The 24,032-nt window shown below is 43.0% G+C and overlaps 1 protein-coding gene across 2 annotated transcripts; it reads left to right on the top strand.

Moving 5' to 3' along the window:
• Positions 1 to 6,038: 6,038 nt before the first annotated feature.
• TMBIM6 (transmembrane BAX inhibitor motif containing 6) lies at positions 6,039 to 22,612 on the top strand. 2 transcript variants are annotated; one of them, XM_086399562.1, is made up of 10 exons: positions 6,039 to 6,094; positions 13,201 to 13,288; positions 13,660 to 13,768; positions 16,418 to 16,538; positions 17,750 to 17,798; positions 17,906 to 18,003; positions 18,205 to 18,284; positions 18,773 to 18,873; positions 19,418 to 19,493; positions 20,603 to 22,612. In XM_086399562.1, exons 2-10 carry the CDS (start codon positions 13,233 to 13,235, stop codon positions 20,621 to 20,623), a joined length of 711 nt encoding a protein of 236 aa, XP_086255688.1. In that variant the 5' UTR covers positions 6,039 to 6,094; positions 13,201 to 13,232; the 3' UTR covers positions 20,624 to 22,612. The 2 variants fall into 2 exon arrangements, with proteins under 2 accessions (XP_086255688.1, XP_086255689.1); XM_086399563.1 differs by lacking the exon at positions 6,039 to 6,094 and adding an exon at positions 6,756 to 6,835 and having other exon boundaries at positions 13,203 to 13,288.
• Positions 22,613 to 24,032: the final 1,420 nt, after the last annotated feature.

The raw sequence follows: 24,032 nt of genomic DNA, 5'->3' as shown, positions 1-24,032 counted from the left end.
CAAACTAAGAAGAATCTCCCTCCCCTGGATTAGAGACAGGATGGAGGGGAGGTCTGTAGGGGCCTGAGAGCAGAGGGTTTCTGGACCAAGTAAACCCATCTATATCTTCAGGGCCAGGAGAATGATATGAATGGGGTGAAGCAGGCAGGGTTTTTAAAAAAAGCTATTTGTTTTATAAGCAAACTCTATCTGCTCCATCCATTCATATTCTCTCATTAAATTGGATTTCACTGACACAGACCCAGTTAAATGCACTTCCCAGGCAAGAATACTGGAGTGGTTGCCATTTCCTTCTCCATAAATGCACTTCACACACACCTAAAACAAATAGGAATTTTTAAAATATTTAACTTTTTACTTTCTTTCAATTTGAAAAATTTGGGAGAAAAAAAAGCACAGACAATAATAATAAATGCCCATGTTCCCATTGGTTACAATTAATGAATGTTAAGATTTCATAACTTTTTCTTCAGAAAATTTCTCATAAAGATAGGATATTATAAATACATCAAAACTTTCCTTAATCTCACTCACAAAGCATCCTCTGAGACCCCTATTATCATGATTCCAAACCCGAGTCTCCTGCATTGCAGGCAGATTTTTTACCATCTGGGCCACCAGCAAAGTCCAATGTTTATACAAGTTTTGGACAAAAAAGTCCAAGTTTTTAAAAAAAACTTTCTAAAACCTGTAAAATGTTACGGAAAAAAGCCCAAAGAACTTTCTGGCCAACCCAATATTTAAACAATATATACATTACTGTTCTGAGTGTTACTTTATATTTAAGTCAGTTGTACCATTTTGGGTGTAGCATTATATAATTTGTTTTCATTCATATTGTGTTGAAGATGTGTCCATGTTGATACATATGAATCTACTACATTTGTTGTAGCAGCTGCACTGGTTTTTCACTGTGTAAATTTGTTTCTCAACCTTTCTTTTGTTATTTTCCCCAAAGAGAAAATTTTGTTAACTACCAGTTATTAAATGAATAACATTCAATTTTAATTTAATTTCTTCCAACAAGAGAAAAAAAGTACTAAGGAATAAAATTTTCATTGGCTAGAACTGAGCTTTGGGGAGTTCACAAACCACAAGCCACACCTAAGTTTCGGCCCCCTAAGAACCAATTTTCACCATTTTCAGGGTGATATTTGCCCCTGTTGAGAATGTATGGTATAAATATACCATGTTTCTAACTTTTTGTTGCAAAGAAGAGTTTAGTTTTATATTTTTATACATACACATTAAAATATTAATATATCCCTAGAAGTTATGAGGTATGTTCATTTAAGCTTTGCTGCTGCTGCTGCTGCTGCTGCTAAGTCGCTTCAGTCATGTCCGACTCTGTGCGACCCCATAGACAGCCTCCTACCAGGCTCCTCTGTCCCTGGGATGCTATGCTAAGTCACTTCAGTTGTGTCCGACTCTGTGTGACCCCCTAGATGGTAGCCTACCAGGCTCCCCCATCCCTGGGATTCTCCAGGCAAGAACACTGGAGTGGGTTGCCATTTCCTTCTCCAATGCATGAAAGTGAAAAGTGAAAGGCAAGTCACTCAGTCGTGCCCGACTCTTAGCGACCCCATGGACTGCAGCCCACCAGGCTCCTCCGTCCATGGGATTTTCCAGGCAAGAGTACTGGAGTGGGGTGCCATTGCCTTCTCTGGTCCCTGGGATAGATCTTGTTAAATTGTTCCCCAAAATGTTTATGACAGTTTTCCATTACACCAGTAGCATATTATTTTCTGTTTTTCCACTTCTTTACGAAAGCTGGAGTTATCAGGCTTTTTGATTTTGCCAATCTATGTAAAATGGTCTATCATTGTTTTAATTTGCATTTTTCTAAATACTAGTGAGACTGAACATACTTTCCTTTGTCTATTGACCATTTGGTTTTTCCCTTGGGTGAACTGCCTGTTTATACCCTTTGCCCATTTTTACATTGGTTTTGGTCTTTTTCTTACTGATTTGTAGAAAAAACACACTTGTCCATGCCACCCCATGACAAAAACCAACAACCACTTTATTAAGCCTATGGAATCTATGAGATAGGAATTTGGAGAGGACACAGCAGGATATCAGCTGGGAAGATGAATTGCTAGAATCATCTGGAGGCTGGGATCATCCAAAGACTTCATTGCTCACATGTGTAACATCTGGGCTAGGATGACTCAAAAGTTGGTTCCATTGTGACTATTGATGGGAGAACCTATACAAGGCCTCTTCAAGTAGCTTAGACTCACAGGCTAGTAGTTGGGTTCTAAGAGAGTCTTCAGAGAGTATTCCAAGAAACAGTGCTCCAAGAGAAACAGGCAAAAGCTGCATGGTATCTTATGACCTAGCACTAGCAGTCACACAGCAATACTTCTATAGTCTATTATGGGAAGTAGTCATGAGCTCGTTCAGATCCAAGGGAGAGGGAATAGACTTACTCTGTCGATAAGTGTCAAGCATTCAAGGCCATTTTAGAAAAACTACCCCAATTATGGCTCCAGATTCAGCAATTCCACACCTAGGAATAGGCCCAAGAGAAATCAAAACATATCTTCACACAAAAGCTTGTACATGACTATTCACAGCAGCATTATTGATAATAGCCAAAAAGTGTAAACAACCCAAATGTCAATGGATGAATGGATAAACATCCCTTCTCAGCATGTCTTCTCTTATACTCTTTAAACCATAATCCTAGCATTCTCAGACTGTGATCTCTTTCAGTGTTAACCACATCCCTACCCTCCACATATCAAGGATAGAACAAGAGGCATAATGTCATATGTGCACTCATTTGGCACGACTTAAGACTGATGTGGGTGGGAACACGGCATCATCACAGCATTCAGAAACAGAAGAGGACATTAGTTGGGAAGGCCTTTTGACACTGTGGACCAATAGTTTTAAAAGCACTCAGAAGTGATCTTGGAGGAGAAAGGTGGGGCTACTCCCAGAGGACTGCTTGACATACATTCCACAGTCTTTGAAGGAGATGCAGTGAATGCCCTGGATGTCAGTGGTAGGATGGGTGGGGGGTGGGGTGGTGGGGGTGGCTTGTGTGTGGTGATGTACAGAAGAAGAAATGCCTGCGGTCACTCTGTTTCCTCTGGTGCTATGGACCACACACAGCCCCACAGTCAGAACACAGACAGGAAAGGATCAATACAGGGACCCATACACACAATTCGAGCCCAAGGCTTAGTAGAAGACTCTTGGCAGCCCAGAGGCCTCAGTTCATCTTCTGTCTGACCCCCAAGTAGGCCTATCAGCATGATCCTGGAGATCCAATCTCATGAATTCCACAAAAGAAATACTATCCTGGCCAGCAAGAGTGATCAGGCTGCCCTCTTGGGGTAGAGACTTGATCACAGGGCCTTGGGATAATGCTATAGACATGAGTTCCAGAGTTCCTTGGGCATCCTGGAATTGGAGAATCCCATGAAGGGGAGAAATTTGAACAAGAGCTCAGCAGGACCCGATCTGGGCTGAACCTTGATGCCATAACTGGCCCAGATTGGTCCCAGGCACATGAGGAAGACTTAGAAAATTTCTAGGAAGGCCCTCCAAAGCATGAGGCCCTCTGAGGCATGAGACGCAGGACAGGGCTCTGGTAATAAGGGTATTATTATAAGGAAGTGATTGTTATGCAACTGTGAGGATAAGTTGTAAAAAGGGCTTCCATCTAGTTGTCTCTGCTTCTGGGATTGCTCTTTCTGGAAAAAGCCAGGCCTCAAACTTGAGGACATTCAAACAGCCCTAAGAAGGAACGCATTTGGAAAGCTTCTAAGGTCTGCTACCAACAGTCAGCACCAAATTGTCAGCCATACCTTGGAATAATTCCTCTAGCTTCAGTCAGTCCTTTGGATGACTGCATCCTTTGTTGACATCTGATTGCAACCTCTTGAAAGACCCTGAGCCAGAAATGGAGTGAATAATCTATGTCTTCAATGAATGAGTAACCTATGTCAGTATATACTATCCAGGCCAAATTCTTAGCAACCTCTTGTTCTAGGTGGATAATTCAGTATTAGCCTGACAAAAGGTTTCTTGTGCCTTAAGTATAGAAGGAAATAGCTACTGCTATACTTTAAAGGACACCAGTACAGATGTAAAAACTTCTGCAGCAACCTGTGTAGATCGAAGACCAGGAACCAGATAGGCCCTGTTCCCAAGCACTTTAGCCCCAGAAATGTGACAGAAATTAGGGTGGAATAGGGACAGAAATCTCAAGGAAGACTGATAATACATATTTTTTCCACTCTGATGGAATAAGGTTCAGAGTAAACATTAGGTTGCACTACAAAAAATAAAATGTTATTGCATATCTGAGTTTGTGTTCCAAGAATCATACCCTGCCCATTTGTATTCTTTATGAAAAAAGATAACCATTTTACCCTTCTAGGGAATTCCCTGTCAGTCCAGCAGTTAGAATTCCATGCTTTCACTGCCCAGGGCCTGGGTTCCACCCTGAATCAGGGAGACGCTGCCAAAGAAAAAAAAGGAAAAATAACCTATCCTTCTAGAAAGCAGTTTCCTAAATCTTTCATTCTGATTTGATATTCACTGATGAAATCCTTAATCTAAATTTCTTCCCTTGTTTTGCTAGAACCTTTTCTGTCCAGGGGCTTGTTTCCTTATTTGTAAAATGAGGGTCAGGGGTGGATCTATGCTTTGTACAGCCCAAAACATCTACAATTGTAGGGCTGTATTTCATAAAAAGAATACAAAATCATGTAATAAAGTCAATATTTATTTAGAATAAGAATATTAATCATTACAGATTTTAAAATAATGACAAAACCACAAACATCACCACAATCAAAAAAATTACATTATTATTACTAACTGGGAGGGATTGGGGGCAGGAGGAGAAGGGGACGACAGAGGATGAGATGGCTAGATGGCATCACTGACTCGATGGACGTGAGTTTGAGTGAACTCCGGGAGTTGGTGATGGACAGGGAGGCCTGGCATGCTGCAATTCATGGGGTCGCAAAGAGTCGGACACGACTGAGCGACTGAACTGAACTGAACTGCTTGCAAACCACTTTAAGCTTTTTTTCTTTTTCTACTTTTTTTGGCTGCATACTTTTTGCCTCTTCGTATAACCATGTTGTATTATTTTTGTAGAGATATTAGAAAAATAAATCAGCAAAAAAAATAGTTCTGAAAAAAACTGATAGTGTAGAAACTTTTTAAAATCAGTTTCATAACTCCTTACTGTAAGTTCTTGTGCAAGTATTGCTTAGGAGTCCTCGGAGAGCTCGAGCCCTTTGATCTTCCATGGCTTAGTTTCTTCAGGGCTGTCAGGGCAGCTCGGCCAGACAGCCACCCTCGTTCCCCTCCCACCCATCGGACTAATAATATCCACCTCCCCGAAGCAAGGTGGACAGGGAGGTGGTCCTGGCAGCCCGCTGGCCCCGCCCACGACCCCAGATCCACCATTAAGGCTCAGAGAGGGACTTTCAGGGTGGGCTCGTGCGTCCGATGCAGGACTGGGGCTGTTAATTCTTCCTCGCGTTCCTGGAGAATTCACTGAGCCTCCGTAGGTGTTCTGAAGTTTAAGCTTCACTAGATTCACGGTAAATTGGCCCTTGTGACAGCGTTTTTCTACGTGTTTTCTGAATCTGTTTCCCCCTTTAACATTACATGACAAGCCTTAAACCAGAATCCTGACACTTTTGCAGCGCTACCTCACGCGTTTTGCAGGCTGCATTAGTTGCCCTGTGTTTTGGGTGGGGCCTGCCCCTCTTCCCTTTGTCCACTAGAGGCGGCTTTGGACCGCGACCCTTCCTTACTATGCAGGAAGAAGGTGGAGGTCTTTTGCAACGACGCTGGTTGGCGGCTAGAGTTCTGATCGACAAGGGAGTTAAGCAAATAGCTCTGAAGTAAGTAGTCGTTGTTTATGCACGTACAACCAATGGAAGGGCAGAAGTGCAATCAACGACCAATGAGGACTGGCCTTAGGCCGAATACGGAGGCGGGGCTTCCCTCGAGGGGCGGGGACGCAAGGTAAAGAGTCAGGAGCGGACCCTGGGAGCGTCAGAAGCACATCCGGTGTTAGAAGAGCTGTGTGGGCTCCTGAGAGGCGGGTTAGAAGGTATGTCTGAAGCTAGGAGTGCGCAGGCTGGGAGTGAGAAATGGAAAGAAGGTTAGCAGTTATTGCTTGAGAAAGAGTGGAAGTAGTCACCGTTTTCGGACGGACTGCATCCTGGGGGAACTGGGCCTTGCTCGGCCGCTGGACTCCGGAAAGCTAGGCGGAGAGGGAAGCGAGGAACTACAATGGCGCATGCGCAACTGTACCGTAGCAGGGGAGAGGCGGCGGGCAAGGTTGCTGGGTCTTTGCGCGGCGTCGAGGCGGGGATTCTGCGCATAAATGTTATCGCAGGCCCCTTTCTTGGCCTTCCTGCCCCGCCCAGGCCGCGTCCCTCCTTCTGCTCCGCCCAAGTGTAAACTGCCTAGGCCTAGCCTCGATCCCTTGAATTCGGGGCGCGTTTCCCCGCCCCCCCCCAACCCCTTCTTTCGGAGGAGAATGAAAGCGAAACCTTACAGGCTTGTGGTCATCCCAACCCCTCCCGACCGATTGCTGGCCTGCTGGGAGGCCTCTGGCTAGGCTGCCTGTGGGTGAGGGGCTGGGGCTTGGACTCGGGAGTACCTGGTCCGACAGGCTGCCCTGTCACGGCGGGGCGGGTGATGCCACACTCTTTTGTGACATGGGAGGCACCTTAGTTACTTGGAAGCCAACAGCAGAGGCGGGAGGTGAGGAGAGGCCAGGGCTAGGCCTGGTTTGCCAGCCCCGCTGGGCAGCCCCGCTCTGACCTGATTGGTTACCTTTGGACAGGTGAGGTGGCTTTGGCTTTGCTGGGCCTGGGCCTTGTGGGCGTCTTTCTCAAAGTTCGCTCAGGAAAGGCGTCATCGGGCAGTTTTTTGTTTTTTCCCTTGGACCTACTTGCTGGAGCTGTGGTATTTTTGTGTATTTATTAAGTGAGGAATTGCAGCCCGGTGCCTGCCCAGGTTGCGTTGCCTGCTTCATCAGCCTTTCATTGACCAAACAACAACAAAAACCTTTCTGAACTTGAGACTCTGTTCCAGCAATAGTTTAGTTGTGAATGTGTAATCATGCAGAAGAGCTGACTATGCCTGAAACATAGACAGAAATTTCAAGGTTAAAGGTTAACGGCAAATGGGCTTTTCTAGTTAATTATTTTTTTCAAGTTTATCTTGAATTTTGGTTGAATGTGTAGTTTAAGAATTAAGTTCAGGAAAGATAAAAATTTCATAACCACATTTCTTATGGCTTCTGCAAACACCTTTGTGTAATTACTTGACTTATTCTCTTCAGTGTTTTCTTTTTCCTCGTCTAATGTTTTTTTCTGTCCTTGCTTCAAGAGTATGTTGACATTTAGATTTTCTGCCATTTTCCTCCAGTGGAGTCAGAATGGTTGAAGCCTTGAGAAGTGCAGTCTGTAGTTTCCCTTTTCCATTATTTTGTTGTGGAAACCTGGCTTAGTACCCTCTTTCTTTCCTTCTCTCCCTTCTCCCCTGTTGATCCACTGAAGTCTCACTCTCCTAAAGAATAGGAAAGGTAAAATTAATCCAGATATTTGGTCAGCCATTTCCAGGTTTTTTCCTGACATATGTGTATGGTTCGTATTTACTGTAGAAATGCTGAAAAATACAGAGAAAAGTATAAGAGGAATCGGGATGTGTTTGTTGTCATAGTTGTTTTACAATTTCTCTCGACCAGCAGCTGAAACTGCTTTAAGGAAAACTTGGCTTTTCTGCTGTCGGGTGTAATATATAAAGAGCACTAGAGTTTACCTAACTGGTCCTGGCTCCACTGTTAACTTTCTGACGTTTGTCAGCACTACTGTCTGTTCAATGTCCACTGTAGTGTTTAATACTTTACAGTAATTTCACAGAGGTTTTCTTATTGGCATTCAGTGAGCTTAATAGGGAAGGTGTTAATCGTCGTTCTCTCACAGATGAGGAAGCCTAGATGACCTTAGGTAAAGTGATTTCCCCAAAGTTATGTGGTAGACTATGGCAGGCGTGAACTCCGGGAGTTGGTGATGGACAGGGAGGCCTGGCGTGCTGCGATTCATGGGGTCGCAAAGAGTCGGACGCGACTGAGTGACTGATCTGATCTGATCTGATGGCAGGACTTGTAACTTCAAATCCAGTGCTCATGGTACTATTATGTTACTTTTTTGAACTGTCTTTTTAATCTTTAGAGAGGTACTAATCATTTTTGTCCTTTCTTCATGTGTATGATGATCAAAGGGGATAATGTACATAATACAACGCTTTGAAAGTTGTAAAGTTCTATATAAATGCAGTCAGTGGTATTGTTACAGGAGGTACCGTTACTGGCCTGAAGAGTTTCACTTTATTTCATAAACTACCCAAGGGTATTAGTCTCCTCTGGGAAAACACTGAATATTCTCTTGATGCGTTATCTTGCTAAATTTTTCTTTGCTACTTTGATTTGGGTGTAGAAACTGGTAGAAATGTCTTTCACTCCACCTTGCTCTCCTCTAGAGTTACTAACCAAATTGTATGGAGTAGCTTTTATATGACACATACACATTTTTGTTTTCAAAAAACAGTATTCAAACCAAGGAGAGAAAAACTGTAGACTGGCTTTTAGGGCCACTTGAATGACCCTTTAAGGGAAGTTCCTCTCTGAGCCAGCTGAGAAATCTTGATGTGTGGTTGCAACGCTTCATTAGATAGTAGCATCTAGATTTACTCTGGAGATTTAAGTGTGGGGGATAGCAAGATGAATCACATGCAGGTTCTTAAAGTGATTACAACAAAATGTGTGAGAACAGTTCCTGCACAATTAACTGGAATCCAAAACACTTGGGGAAAAAAGAGCTTTAGGAATGAGGGTTGAGTGAGTGTGCCGTTTGTCCTAATCTATGCCTGCTCTCACTTGGGCTAAATACGGTTTTATTGGGGAGGGATTGCTGGTTTATACTGGAGGATGATTATGCATTTAGGACATTGAGACCTTCTTAAGGCGATTCAGTGTCTGTCAAACAATTGTGCTTTAGTGAGGGAGATTTAGTAGTGTCAGCTTGATGCAAAAAAATAATTTATTGAAGGCAATAGGCATTCCATCTCCAGTTACTTGTTAGGTTCTGAGGCAGCCTCCTAGAGATGCAGTGTTACCTGATCCAGGAATTTTGGTCCAAGTTAAGGGATGGGCTGGGACATCTGGAATCCAAATCTAGGACAATCAGAGCTCAGCCCTAGCTGAGACAGAATTTCTTGGATTTCCTGAAACCAAACTGACCTGCCTCCTAAGGGTAGCAAGGAAAACATCAAGCTAATAAATAACCATTTATTTCATCAAATTCTTTGCCACATCAGACGATCACTTAGTGGTTATTAGACTGTCTCAAAACACCTTTGTGGTCCTGGGGGACAGGAGAGACAGTGTAAATGTACCAGCAGAGAGACATGCCATTTAAACCTTTTAATCGGTAGTTAGCTTAACCAGGTTCCTTTCAATTCCAGTTTATAATTTTCCTAGACTCTCCCCTCCTCCCATTTAATTTTACTCTCTCATTGTGTAACTGTTAAGCCTTCAGGATATAGTTAGTTATTGGATAATATATATTTTTTTAAGTAAAATACAGAGTGTATATAAATTAGGTCTAAGATAAATGTCTTCTAAAACTAGACTTTAAAAAAAGGGAAAGCCACCACCTGTAGCCCTGTGAAGGGTGTGTTTGGAACATCTGTTAAATGATTCTAAACAAATTAAAAAAAAAAAGGGGGGGAAGTCATGCACTGAGGACATGAGAGTAATGAATTACACTGGTAACAACAATGGTTAACATACTGAGCTGGTCTTACGAAAAAAAGCACTACTCTGAGCACTTGATTTGTATTCTCTCGCTTAGTCCTCATTCCTATGAAGTAGGAAATATTAAGTGTTACTATTTTACAAAAGAGGAAACTGAAGCACAGTGAGGTTAAGTGCCAGAAACTTGCTGCATCATACAGCTAAGGAAGTAGCCAGGGTTCAGAGGCAGCTGGCCATGTTAACCACTGTTCCAGGGACATGGTTGTACAGAGTCTACAAGCTATTTAGTAGGAAGAACTGCTAACAAAAATTACTGCTCCACCCCCCCCCCACTTTTTTTTTAACATGAGATTTTTCTTAAGTATCAATCAGATCCTTTTGGATGTGTGGGAACAGGATTCATCTGGTTGAGTTTACTACAACAGGAATAAAGAACCATATAATTCACACACTGAATGTTTAAATCAACGTGTGACCAATGTTTCTTTGACTTAATTGGTTTAATGTTGTTAAATTGTATACACTGAGGCAGCTTCTGTGCTGGCTCCAAAAGTCAGCAAGCTTTTCTTTTTTTTTTTTTATTAGAATGCTAAATGCATGGTTGTTTTGCATAGCTTTTGGCCACTTGGCCATGTTTCATTTGCATTGTACTTAATATGTGTTAGAATAAGATTGAGGAGAATTTTTTTTTTTTTTTTTTAATTTAAGGCTTGGCTGTTATGTTTTAGAACAGGTTAAGGGAGATGCTTAGAATAAAACAGATTTAACAGTATGTGAGAAGACATAGGTGTTCTTTGATCAGATTATCTGACTCCTGTCTCCCTCTGCCTGCCCCTGCTGCCCTTCCTTCCTCAAACCAAAGCAGACCTCATGAATACCGACTCAAAGCAATGTGTTCACTTAAGTTTTTCTTTCTTGGTATAACTATGCAATGTTTTTGGATGCCTCTGGCAGAGAGGCTGGCCTGGGAAACCACAGGTAGTGACTTACAATAAAGCTTTAGCAATGTATGCGTGACCAATTTTGACAAGTTTTGGTATTCTGCTTTTCTAAGGATGAAGGCATAAAATGAGTCTCTGAATTAAAGAAATTTAGTTATGATTAACACTTGAACATTTACTTCTCATTTACAAATGCAGTGCAGGCAAATTTCCCATGAGTCTCAGAGGCGCTGTCCACTTTACTGTTTCAGATCGGAGTGTAGAACTGTGTACGAGTTGGGGTCCAGAGTGAGACAAACCAATGCTGGTATCCATTCTGTAATGGGTTTCAATGTATGTTAGGGGAAATCCTTTATTGAGTACCTTTTTAGATACTTGCAGTACTTTCCTCCTTTATTTTGGTAAAATACACATAACATAAAAATTATTTTAATGTGCTTTTACATTTTATTTATCTATTTTGATCGAGCTGCTCGGCCTGCAGGATCCTAGCTTCCTGACCAGGGCCTGAACCTGGGCCCTTGGCAGTGAAAGCATGGAGTCCCACCAGACTTCAGGGAATTCTTTGTACTTTTTTAAAAGCAAATTTTTAAACAAAGATTTTCACTTAACTGTGGGGGCCCTCTGGAATGTTAACTGAGTTACTTGGTTAATGGTTTTGAATACTTCAAGCTGGGCTGAGAACTGACTGTTCCTGGACTGAAAATACTTTTGGTATGGGAGCTGCTATTTTTGAGTTATGAATGCAATTTAATCTTGTTCAGCTGAGTTTACACAGGAACCACTGAATGTAGGTATCTCTTCTCTACGCTTCTGAGCACAGGTAGTTAAGGCTAAGATTGAAAACTGGTGCGTTTTGTCTGTCTGGCAAAACTTGTAAGAACAGTTTTAACTCATTACTTGTCTGTATGTTAGTGTCTATTTGGAACAGACCAAGAGGAAACTGTCATATGTTTCCTTGATTCAAAGTCCTAACTTTTTTCCCCTCTGATTTTAACAGTTCTGAAGTTGTCATATACACCTTGTCATATTTATTAAATGTTTACTTTATTGCATTTTCCCTATAAAATTGCTACTACAATTGCTGTTTACCTTTGCATCTAGAAAATTTGATAATTACATATTTCACTTAAATTTTAGAGTTGATAGATTTAAAAAAACTTAGAGTTGATAGTAATGGTGGAAAACTAGTTTTATTTAATTAATTAATTTTTTAGTGATTTTAAATCACAAGACACTAAATCATGGAGAAATTCTTATTTGACACCTCCTTCCCTATCTTAACAACTTTTGATGACTTTGGTTTTTCCATCAGCAGTTTTAAGAGAGAGAGTACCCCCTGGGAAATGCCAAAGAGCAAACTGCCATTCTCCCCTCTCACAATTTCCACTCAGTGGGGTCTGGTTACAGAATGTTGGCCCTTTCTGACTAACAACCTCCAGGGTATTTGAGGATTTAACCCCCCCTCCCCATCCCCACCTTTAACTCCTGAAATTGGAAGCAAGAGGCACTCTAGCTTTGTTGTAAGAGAAACTTAGCTCTGCAGGTTGCTTCAGTGCTGTTGCAAGTTCTGTCTAGGGATGTCATTAGGGCACTTAATGGAAGCTTTAAACAAAGACACTTTCCAGATGCTGGATTCTGCCATCCTATAAATGTATTCTCTAGAGGGTGGATTCATCATGGTTATGGAAGGCTGTGGTTGGCCGTGCAACAGCCTGCAATCATTGCACCATCTCGATCAAGAGGGCCAGAGTCCCGTGACTTAGAGGTGAGGGGAATGGCTTTAGTAGGTTCTGGAGCTTCTCACTGTATCCATCCTTAAGAACAAAACTGAAGGTGCTGTTGAGGTGAGTAGGGATGCCGGTGAGAAAGGAAAGAGGAAATCAGGAAGCAAGCCCGCCATTGTAGTTGTTTTCATTTGTGAGAGAGAAACCTCAGGGAACAAATGGTAGCAGTGCCTGTGAACTCTTAAGGAAGGCCCAGGATTCCTCAGGAAGTTAGTTTGGGGATTGTAACAAAAAAAAGTTTCCTTCTTTGTTTCTCCAAGAAACAGAATGTCTTTTAAAGGGGCAAGTTACCTAATGAAAAAATGGAAATCGATTGCTGGTAATGAAACAGTTTGGGCAGAAGATGAGTTTGTCCCCTTTAAATTGGTTGCATATGATTGCAAATGTGTTCTAGAAGGAAATATGTAAAAATGAAAATGGTTGTGTTAGGGCAGTGGGATTTTCAGATAACTTTCATGTTTCCCAACTCGTATGTTGCTGTTTTTCATAACAAATGCCTGTGGCTGATTCATGTTGAGGTTTGACAGAAAACAACAAAATTCTGTAAAGCAATTATCCTTCAGTAAAAAGTAAATAAATTTTTAAAAAATCAAAAGAAAGTTGTTATTTTGTGTGTCCCTGTATCTTTCGGATAACTTTTCTTATATCCTTGATTCCACAGAGCGGAGGCTGTGTCCCACAGACACTAGCATCATGAATATATTTGATCGGAAGATCAACTTTGATGCACTCTTTAAATTTTCCCACATGTAAGTGCTTTGACCTTGACTGTGCTTCCTTTTACGTTTCCTTTTATGTCTTTTTTCTTTTCCTTTTCCTGTTGTATTAACTTTTGCATGTATGAACTAACATATTAACTTCGCTAGAGTCCAGAGGCTCTGATAAAAGCATCCAAACTCTTAAGGGCTGCTGTGTGGTCACTGAAAGCTAGTTAGTTATTATAGTTTGGGTACTGATTGTTAATTCTGGGCTGTGGGGCCTTCCTCAGAATTTAAGATTTTCTGTTCTTTCTTTATTGTATTAAAACTTTCATATATTCCCTGAGAAGAAGGAAAATTATTCTTAGCTTAGAGAATAGATTGGTCCTGGAGTGATGGCCATTATTAACCTTCTTTCCTAGAACCCCCTCGACACAGCAGCACCTGAAGAAGGTTTATGCCAGTTTTGCCCTCTGTATGTTTGTGGCGGCTGCGGGGGCCTATATCCATGTGGTCACCCATTTCATTCAGGTAAGAACAGTTTTCTCCTCTAGTCGCTGTGGCATAAATTGCATTAGGAAGAAACGAGCTCAGCAGGGTGGTACAAGCCTGTGTCTCTCCGTAGTCTTTTTCAGTAGTTTGGGATCTGCACCCAGCCAAGTGAAAGTCATTCAGTCATGTCTGTCGCTTTGGACTTTCTCCAGGCCAGAATACTGGACTGGGTAACCTTTCTCTTCTGCAGGGGATCTTTCCAACCCAGGGATCGAACCCAGGTCTCCCGTATTGCAGGTGGATTCTTTACCAGCTGAGCCACAAGGGAAGCCCAAGAATACTGGAGTGGGTAGCCTATCTCTTCTCCAGTAGATCTTCCCAACCCAGGAATCGAACAGGGGTCTTAACTAACTGAGCTATCAGGGAAGCCCAGCCAAAACCAGTCATGAATCAGGACATGCAGAGCCATTTACTTTTTCTGGCAGTTATGCCCTGTCTAGGTACTGAAAACAGGATGTCTTGACCCTGACACTGAATGCTGAGCTGCTGACGTGCGAGGCCCCCGCGCACTGAGTACAGACTTGACATGCATGCTGGGGTGACTTTGCACAGTAACCTTTTTATCTGTTCTTCCCTTCTTCCTCTTTTTGCCCGAATGACTGTGGAGTACTTGGATACAAAACACTGACTGTATGTTTAATTTCCAGGAGAGACAGGGTTGAGACCTTTAAGGACTTGGTCCATTTTATTCTATGATACAACGCATTTTCCTTTGTTGAGGGAGAGTTTGAGTTTGGCTAGCATCAATAAAAGGAACAGTTGAGGAAAAACCAGAAAGTTTGAGGCTCACTAACCAAGACTGGTCCCTTTTAGAGTTGTCCTTTTTAATGTAAATATGGAGATGTAATTATGTTGGCATTTGCCACAGCTGGGGAGTGGCATGCTCAGACACCCCAGTGCTCAGGCATCTGGCAGAAGCTGTGTGAAAAATTACTTTGGACACTCAAAGATAGAGCTTTGATCCTTCGAGTTTAGACCAAAACATTGTACCTTTTAGGCAACAGTGGCCCTTTTGGTTTCTGGTCGTGTTGGCTTTTTTAAGTGAGACACAGTCATCCTCATTATTTGTGGATTCCATATTTGTGAATTCACCTACTTGCCAAGATTCATTTGTAACTCTAAAATCAGCCTTTGTGGTGCTTTTGTGGACTTTTGCAGCCATACACAGAGTGGCAAAAAATTTGAGTTGTCCGCTGCACCATGTTCTAGCTGAGATTGAGCAAAGCAATACTGCCTTCTTTCAAACTCTCATACTGTCAACAAGTGTCCTTTTCATAGTCTATTTAGTGCCACATTTTTTGCATTTTTATCATTTTTGTTGGTGATTTTGATGTTTAAAATGGCCCCAAGCATAACGCTCAAATGTCTGGTATTGCTCAATGCAATACTGTGATGTGCCTTCTAGAGAAAATACGTGTGTTAGATAAACTTTGTTCAGGCATGAATTACAGTGCTGCTGAGCACGAGTTGTGTTAAAGAGTCAGTACTGCATACCCAAGTGTCTTTAACCAGAAAACACACATTCAGTAAGGTTTTGTATTTTATTTAGGCCAGTTGATAAAAATGTTGACAAGACGCTCGAAAGAATTACACCTTCATTTCCTCCAGGAGCATTTGTTGGGTATCACTGATTCATTGCTCACAGTGACTGTGCAGAACATAACTACTGTGAACACTGAGGATTGACTCTACCTTTAAAAGAAGGAAGGAACTTCGGTGTCTGCATACATCTTTAATTATTTTTTTCTGTCTCTATTGCCTGTTACTTTTCCCATTTGCTTTAAATTTTTTTTTCTTAAACTAATACATGTTCACCATAGAGAATTTAGAAAACAGATTCGTTAAAGAAGGAAATATAAAACCCTGTAATCCCATCACCCTAAAATAACTCTTTAACATTTTGGTTCCTACTCTGTCTCAGTTCATTCACGCTGCTATAACAGAATACCATAAATTGGGTGGTTTAAACAAGAAACATCTCTCAACAGTTTGGGAATTCCATGATCAAAGCACTGGCAGATTTGTTGTGTGGTGAGGGCTTGCTTCCTGTGTAAGTGGCCACCTTCTGTGTCCCCACATAGTAGAAGGGGCAAAGGAGCTCTCTGGAATCTTTTATAAGATCATTAATCTCCCTTCAAAAAAGCTCCACACTTGTGACCTAATCACTTTCTGAAGACTCCACCTCCAAATACCATTACATTGGGGATTGGGATTTAAACGTGAGTTTTGGGGTACATGAGTACACGGTCATTCAGTTCTCTCTCTCTATGTGTATTTGTGTGTGTATGTTTTAAAGGGATCAAAAAGAGGTCATCCTACTTAATTCTGCAGATTGAAATGTTCTTTAAGCACCTGTCAATTTTGATTCATCTTTTCTGTTTCTTGGGCAAGACTCATAATTTGACTTGGGTAGTTCTAGTGGATGGACTGCCTCCAGCATCTGTCATGGTTCTAAGCCTGTTCCACAAGGCTTTTGGTTTTTCTCCTCTGCCTTCACTGCCTTTTCCACTGCCTCCAGGTTAAGATCAAATATTAGGAAGTTCAGGTGAATATTGTAATCCAATAAAGTCTCCTGTAAGATAAATTTGATAGTTTCAAGTATTTAATTATTGATTCTGGATCTGACAGGCTGGCCTGCTCTCTGCCTTGGGCTCTTTGGGGTTGATGATTTGGCTGATGGCAACACCTCACAGCCATGAAACTGAGCAAAAAAGACTGGGACTTCTGGCTGGATTTGCTTTCCTTACAGGTATGTTTGGGATGGCTCTGATTTTTGAGGGAGCGACACTGTATTTTAGTATCTCTTTAAACCAAGGCCCAAGATATGTATATATTCTGATGCATCCCAATTGGCACACTGTATTATCCTGTCTTGTATTTGAGTGTGCCTTGTATTCCTTTCTTATTTCATATAAGTGCATCTTGCTCCCCCATCCAGAGGGTAAGCTGTTTGTGACTTGTGACTATGACTTCTACTTTTGTACCCAAAAATAAGCATTCATGTGCTTGAATGAATGAAGTTTAAGAGCTTAGGTAGCATGACTTGTTAACAGTGGACATGGGACTAAACAGCGGCCTGAGAATCTGATTTAATGAATTAAGGACTCAACGCTGGCAACTTTCGTAGGAGCATCTGTTCTGAATCTTGCAGACAGTTCATTAAAGCCATACATCGAGATTCATCCTACAGGGCACTTTGCTGATGCTCAAGAAGTACAAGCACAGCTCTTCTAGAATAATCATTAAGGAAAACAGTTCAAGCCTACCTAATAAAAATATTCACAGAGCAACATTTGAGTTAATACAACTTGTTCTGAGTGCGTCTAATCTGTACAGTGTTGAAGAAATTGTAGAAAGGAAGGGATTTAGAGATTAGATTTTTAGATCAGGAAAAGCTGGTTTTTGAAAGTGTTAAGAGGTGGGATGAGCAGAAGGAGAGGGCATGGCCAGAGTAGAGGAAGTGTTTGGAGCTGGGACAGGTTTCCCTCCTGTTGGCAAGTGTCCACCTGCAGAACTGGTCTGGCCTTTTCTGCTACACAGGGAGTCAGTCTGCATGACTACAGGTTGTTGGCCACTTTTCACCACTTTGCTCTTTATCCTTTTCTTCTATTCTGATTCCTGATCTGGCCCACATTACAGTCTCACATCATTGCTCTTCAGAATTTTTCAGCCTTACAGTTTAGCTTGACAATGTTTGAACTCCCTGCTTCATTTCTCCTAATCTCTGTTCCTTCTGTGTCATCCATGATTTTCAACCAAGGACTTGGTTTTGCAGCTCTGTCCATAAATAATTTAGTCAAGTATATGTTCTCTGGAAAACAGTTGAGGATGGAAGGGAGGGAGACTGAATTATCTTAGTCCACATGTTTTGTTTTCTAGGACTGTAGGCATGCCCATGCTATTGATTAATCCTTCAAGAATTGGTGTTTATTTTATGTTCTGGGGCTTTTTGTTTTCTAGGAGTTGGCCTGGGCCCTGCTCTGGACTTGTGCATTGCCGTCAACCCCAGGTAACTATGTTAGTAGTGTCTTAGGTCTTTCTACCTTAATGAAGATACCTTCTAAACAAAGGTTATATACCTGTAGCCCTTGATATAACGGCCTTTTCCTTTAACAGCATCCTTCCCACTGCCTTCATGGGCACAGCAATGATCTTCACCTGCTTCACCCTGAGTGCACTCTATGCCAGGCGCCGTAGCTACCTCTTTCTAGGAGGTATGTATGAGCTGGAAAACAGGGAGAGGATCTCTGCTTTAGCCAAAATTCTCCCTGGGACCCTTTCCCTCCCTCCAACTTGTAACTGTTGGGTTGAGAATGACAGCCTCTGTTTTGGGGGAAAAAGTAAAGAATGGCTTTAATGAGATTGCTGAACTTTGTGTTAGCTTTTCTCAAGGTGGTTTTTGTCTTCCCTTCTAGGTATCTTGATGTCGGCCATGAGCCTCATGCTCTTGTCTTCCCTGGGGAACCTTTTCTTCGGATCTGTTTGGCTTTTCCAGGTGAGATTTGCATATAACTTTCCAGTCCCCATTTACCTTGTGTTTCTTTTCCTTGTTTAATCTCCTAAAACCAGGATAGGCTAGGAATCCTCCAAAACTCTTATCTTCATGGGCAGTGCTCTTGAAGCCTCCCCACTCACCCTTTCAGAGTGGAGCCTTCTGCTCCAGGTCAAAGTACAGACTGAACAGGGGTTGGGCATTGCAGTGGAGATGATGGTTTGCTCAGAAGTCATTTTTCTAAAACCAGTCCAGCAGTGGCTTCTTGTTAAAATGATCAAAGCTCTTTCAGTGACATAAAAAAAAATAAGTGCAGAATTGTGCTTGGGAAGGTAATATGGTCTTCATTGTGGGCTTCAATTTTCGTGAATGTTTATGTCTGTAGGGTTAGTGTTTGATGTACTTTGAAGTGACCAAGGACCAGAGAGAGGTATGACTGTTCTTCTCTACAATGTCTACCACATGGTAACATCTCATTCTTCTTTTGCCAGGCAAACCTGTATATGGGGCTGGTGGTCATGTGTGGCTTTGTCCTTTTTGATACTCAACTCATTATTGAAAAGGCTGAAAATGGAGATAAAGATTATATCTGGTGAGTGTGAAAATGGTCTTTAATAAGTATGGAGGAGGAGGCTACTCTTCAGCGGCTCTTTCCTGAATCTCTGGGATGATCTTTTGTCTGACTCACCTTTCTTTGCACATTGGTAGGAATAAGAGTGGACCAGGTGGCACTGGCTGACTTACGTGGCCAGCCTACCAGGGGTATACATGATGGAATATCCAGGGTTCTGGAACTATCCATTAGAAAGCATTGTCTTTCTCAGTTCCTGAAAGACATCAGATTTTTAAAAGTTGGACTATTGATAGATAGTTAATTATCTTATCCTTTGAATAGTGGTTACCTCTAGGCAGACGAGAGGGAGAGGAATGTAACAGTCTAAATTTTCTTCTTTCTGTGCTTCATGGCTTCATGGAGTCAAAGAGGGTCTGAGACAATAGGGTACTTCGTTGATGGTAGGGTGCTGGTGAGGTTGACTCTTGGGGTTGGGGTGAGGTTTTTATGCCCTGTACCTCTGTGGGCTTGTGGATAAAGACACATGGAAAGTGCAGTTTATAACCTGGTGGTTCTCTTTCAGGCACTGCGTTGACCTCTTCTTGGATTTCGTAACTCTCTTCAGAAAGCTCATGATGATCCTGGCTATGAATGAGAAGGTTAGCACCACCCGAAGAGGAAAGACGGGCTCCTGAGCTCAGCATCTGTGTGTCCTTCAAACCTGAGAGCTTGCTCACACTGTGTGTGGGCCCAGGGTACTTGTAAGGCAGGCCACTGCATATGAGTTAAACTAGAAGTCATTAGCTGTTGGATAAAAAGGAACAAGTAAAGACAATTCTGTTTTTTTTTAGAAAATGTCTCCCCAAGATTAGTATCAGAAGGAAAAGAGCTTCAGTGGCAGCAAGAAACAATTAGTATATATGAAGAATTTAAAGGCTGTAAAGATAGCTTTGACTCAAAAAGAGATCCTAGAGGATTTGGATGAAATGACAGCCAGCTTTTTTATCTTTATTTCAGAAATAGGCCAGTTGTATCCATTTGTTGGTCTAATTTTTTTTTTCCCAAGTGAGGTATGCTAGGTAGGGTTAGTGAGGAGCAAGCATTGTCCACTCCAGTAGTAGGGGAACAGCTGAAAGCATAGCCTTTCTTCACGGAACTTAAAATGGAACAAGGGACAGTGCAGCAGTGGTGGGTGCTGGCGACTGGATAGGATTTGTGGCCCCTGTCTCGGCTGTGCCACGAATGGGCTGAGCACGAAGCCAGCCTCCCAGTTTCGGTCCAAACAACTTGCCTTTCTTTCATGTAATTATACACTGGGCTTCCACCCCCATGCAGTGAAGAGTTTGGCTGGACTGGATTATTTTGCATGTTGGCTTACGCCCAGGATTTATGTTTCCGTCTCAGGCCTAATGGAAAGTTGGTCTTGGCCTCTCATTTAGTTCTTTTAGGATAGACTGCCAGTCTGCAGCTTTTGGTGGTGGGTATCTGAGCTGTCACGGTTGTGAGTACCAGGAGTGGTCAGGCAACGCACCTAGCTTCACGCCGGTTAGAAGCGGGAGCGAGAGCATAGACTTTTTTCTTGTCAAGTCTGGCAATTTGGGGGACTGCCAGTGGAAGACGGTTAAGCTTTAGCTCCTCCTACACCAAAGTAGCTTCTCTCCTTCCGTCTTACAGTACCTAATCAAAGGCAGTCAGCTGTTGGCTCACTCGAGTTTTAGCTTAACTGTCAACACCAGAAGTTAATTGGGTCATTTTCCTCCATTTCTAGGATAAGAAGAAGAAGAAGTGAAGCAGCCATCCAGCCTTCCCCAATTTGACTTCCTCTCCCTCCGCCCCTCATTTCCTCTTTGCACACATTACAGGTGGCGTGTTCTGTGATAATGAAAAGCATCAGAAAAGCTTTTGTACTTTGTGGTTTTCTCTATTTTGAATTTTTTGATCCAAAAAACTGATTAGCAGAATATAGTTTGGAGTTTGGCTTCATATTCCTGGGGTTTTTCCCTGCTTTCGTTTTCTGTCAGCCCCCACCCTTAGCCCCTTCCTCTCCTCAAGCAGCCAGCCCACCGTGAGAAGGAGCGGGGTCTGCAGCAGAGGCAAGCTCCAAGAGTCCGCTCTCCGGCCGAGCTTCACCAAGAGGACCTGGACTGTTTGGTAAAGACGCCTCGGCCCTTCCTTCCTCAGCGTTGTTTGGTTTGTGCACAGTTCCTGTGGGACTAGGAAGTGTGTTTTCCACTGGAAAGACTTCTGGTCCCATTGTTACTTGGGCTCATTGTATCTGAGCTGTCAGCCCCTACAAGGAAAAAGCCTCTTCTGGTGGATGCTGAGCTTCCTCTGAGCTGCTTAAGTCTCCGCTGGTCTGGCAAACACACCTTTCTGCCTTGCTATCACAAAAGGAATGTGGATTTGTGTATGTTCCCTTCCCAGTCCCTTATCTGATCCTCAGGGAATCTGCCTGCTTTCCTTCCATGGGGATGGGAGGATTTCAGTACAAAGGGAAATTCTTGTCAGGCATTTATGAAAGGCTGATTATGTATGGAAGATATGGAAAATTCCCAAACTGTCCCAGTGTGGTTTTTTTTTTTTGATCACTATCTTAATTACTGAGTGGCCTCTATTAGGTGACTATGAATAAGGATCCCAGGAGAGGAAGGATAAGGAAGGGGCATGGTTGTGCCTCTAGGGTGATTGTAACTAATCCTGCCATACAAACCCAGATAAGGACCCTCTTGAGGCAGGAGAGAGCAAAATCTCCACTAACTGCATCTTTGTTTAGACCAGGGGAACCGCCTGTGATGACTCAGGAGGCAGCATTCAGAACAGTCCTTAGGTGCATTTTTGTCTTATCCCACCTGAGCACTAATAAGTAGTATCAGGCCAGAGATTTGGGGCAGTCGATAAATGTCCGTTTTACAGATGCACTTTTAGGTTTTGGTCTGTTCACTGATTTCTAGAAGTCTGTAGCTGCCTTTAGGCAGGGGCCGCGCGACCATACCCCTGATTTCCTGCAACTTTCTGTTTGCAGGTGTAGGGGGCAGTACTAATGGGGATCACCAGCTGCTCCCCATGAGCTGCCACAGTCAGCTGGCCCGGAAGGGCAGGCAACCTTGGGAATGGTTGTGGCTTTGGCTGTTCACAGAGCTTCAGCCTAAGGAGGGCTGGAGCCATTGAAAACTCATTGCTCGTAGGACACCATTTTTGGCTTTCCTTGTTCACAACCAGTATACAGTTTGACCCAGTGGCTGCTGGTTCGCAGCGTACCACATCACCGTACCCTATGAGACAGTTGTGTTGGCAGGCCGTGTGGTTCCTTGAGTGGCATGCCACCCGGAAGAATGGCTTGCTTCTGCAGAGGATGCTGCTGTGATTGAGCTGCTGTCCCCAGCCTGTCACTTGACATTTACCAGAAGGAATTTCCTTCCTATCAACCCCCCACTAGCAACTCTCCATAAATTTGTTGATTCTCTGCTAGGCCTGAGAATCTGAGTTACATCTGAAGCCGAACTCCACCTCTTGTGCTTTTTTGCTTGGGATTAAAGGAGTTTTTCTTTTAGAAACAGTGCCAAGAATGACAAGATATAAAAAACTACTTTTAAAGAAAATGCCTAACAGGTTTTTAATACAGTAATCACTGTAGTTATCACTTTCTTTTCTAGTTCCTTGGTTTTCAGCTCAGGCTGCATTCTCTAACTCATACTGTGAAGACAAAGGTGTTTTTGATTCAGAAATATATGAAATCTACATAGTCTTAATTTGTAAAAAATAAAATTCCTTAACCTTTTCTGGTGTGTGTGTGTGGAATTCAAGGCTACAGCTGAGTTTGAGGTGCTGTTGATTTCTTGTTCTTGGGGCTGGGAGTGGGACAGGATTAAGTTTCTGCTCTAGGTATCAATAGAAACAAAGAAACCCCACTTAGGCCTCCCATTCTTGTAGACCCAGCTTGCCACAGGTGTTGGGAATATTCTGTGTTCCATACACAACCCAGGCCTTTATTGCAGGGAGCTCATGGCAGCAGCATGTATATCTGATTCCGGAATACAGCCAAGCTTTGAAGTTTGAGGCTCAGATGGTGAAGAATCCACCTGCAATGCGGGAGACCTGGATTCGATCCCTGGGTTGGGAAGCGCCCCTGGAGCAGGGCATGGCAACCCACTCCAGTATTCTTGCCTGGAGAATCCCCGCGGACAGGAGCCTGGCAGACTGCAGTCCATGGTGTTCCAGAGTCCGACGCAACTAAGCACAGCATGTAATGGAAAAGGCATCACAACCCACTCATTATGCAAGTATTCATGGTTGCCCAACTGGGCCAGGCTCTGTTCTTGATGCTAGAAATCAGTGAAAATAAAAATCCTTGTCTTCATAGTGTTTATGTATGCCATTAAAAGCCAAAATTTGCATTCCAGTTGCTCCATTTTGGCTCGCTTGCCCTCTGCTCAACAGCTTCCTGTTAGTCTGACTGCTGGCTGAGGCTCCAGCTGCGGTGGAGCAGGAAATAGGAGGGGCTTCAGGGAATAGTTCCCCCTGCCACCCAACCCCAATCTTTGTAACCAGAGCAGGGCAGTGAGCTCCATTTTAGTCTCCCAACCTGCCCACCAGTCACAAGTTAAAATTTTAAGAGATGATGTAGCTACTCATTCCAGGCCTAACAGGTCTGCAGGCTGATTTAGAGTGGGGAAAGTCTTGATGGACGTCAGAAGTGGAAAGGTGTCTGTTGGGAGAGGAGACAGTCTCCTGACCAGGCAGGGAGTCAGACGGGGCGTCCACCTGGCACCAGGTAACAGGCTCCATGCTGGGGGTAAAGATGGATAAGGCACTTACTGCTATTCAGTCACCACAGAAATGCAGGGCCATGGGACAAGAGAGAGAGAGCCCTGTGCCCTGATTCAGGGAAAAGTGTGTAGGAAGTGGTATGTGAGCAAAGGTGAGATCTCAAAGATCGAGTCAGAGGTTAAGATGGGCAGTGCTGGGAATGGGCCTTTTCAGGTCGAGATTAGTATCAGAAAATGCACAGTGTGATTCAGCATAGGGTGCACTGGGGGCTGCAATGGCCGGGTTGTAAATTTTGAGAGGACCAGGAGGACATGAGGAGGAGGAAGGGAACTAACTAATTTAGGGCCTGCCTTTGGGTGCTAAGGATCTGGCCTTGTCCTGAGGGCAGCTGAGAGCACTGAAGAGCTTGGAGGGAGGGAGTGGTTGGATTT

Source organism: Bos grunniens, chromosome 5, assembly GCF_055505025.1.
Source record: "Bos grunniens cultivar Pamir isolate PY7600 chromosome 5, Bosgru_T2T1.0, whole genome shotgun sequence".
Classification (NCBI taxonomy): domain Eukaryota; kingdom Metazoa; phylum Chordata; class Mammalia; order Artiodactyla; family Bovidae; genus Bos; species Bos grunniens.
This window is presented reverse-complemented; position numbering and strand designations above follow the sequence as displayed.

Coding starts and splice junctions, on each gene's coding strand:
- TMBIM6 (XM_086399562.1), top strand. CDS start 13,233: ATGAATATATTTGATCGGAAGATCAACTTTGATGCACTCTTTAAATTT. Junction 16,539..17,749: donor TGGATTTGCTTTCCTTACAG/GTATGTTTGGGA, acceptor TTTGTTTTCTAG/GAGTTGGCCTGGGCCCTGCT. Junction 17,799..17,905: donor TGCATTGCCGTCAACCCCAG/GTAACTATGTTA, acceptor TTCCTTTAACAG/CATCCTTCCCACTGCCTTCA.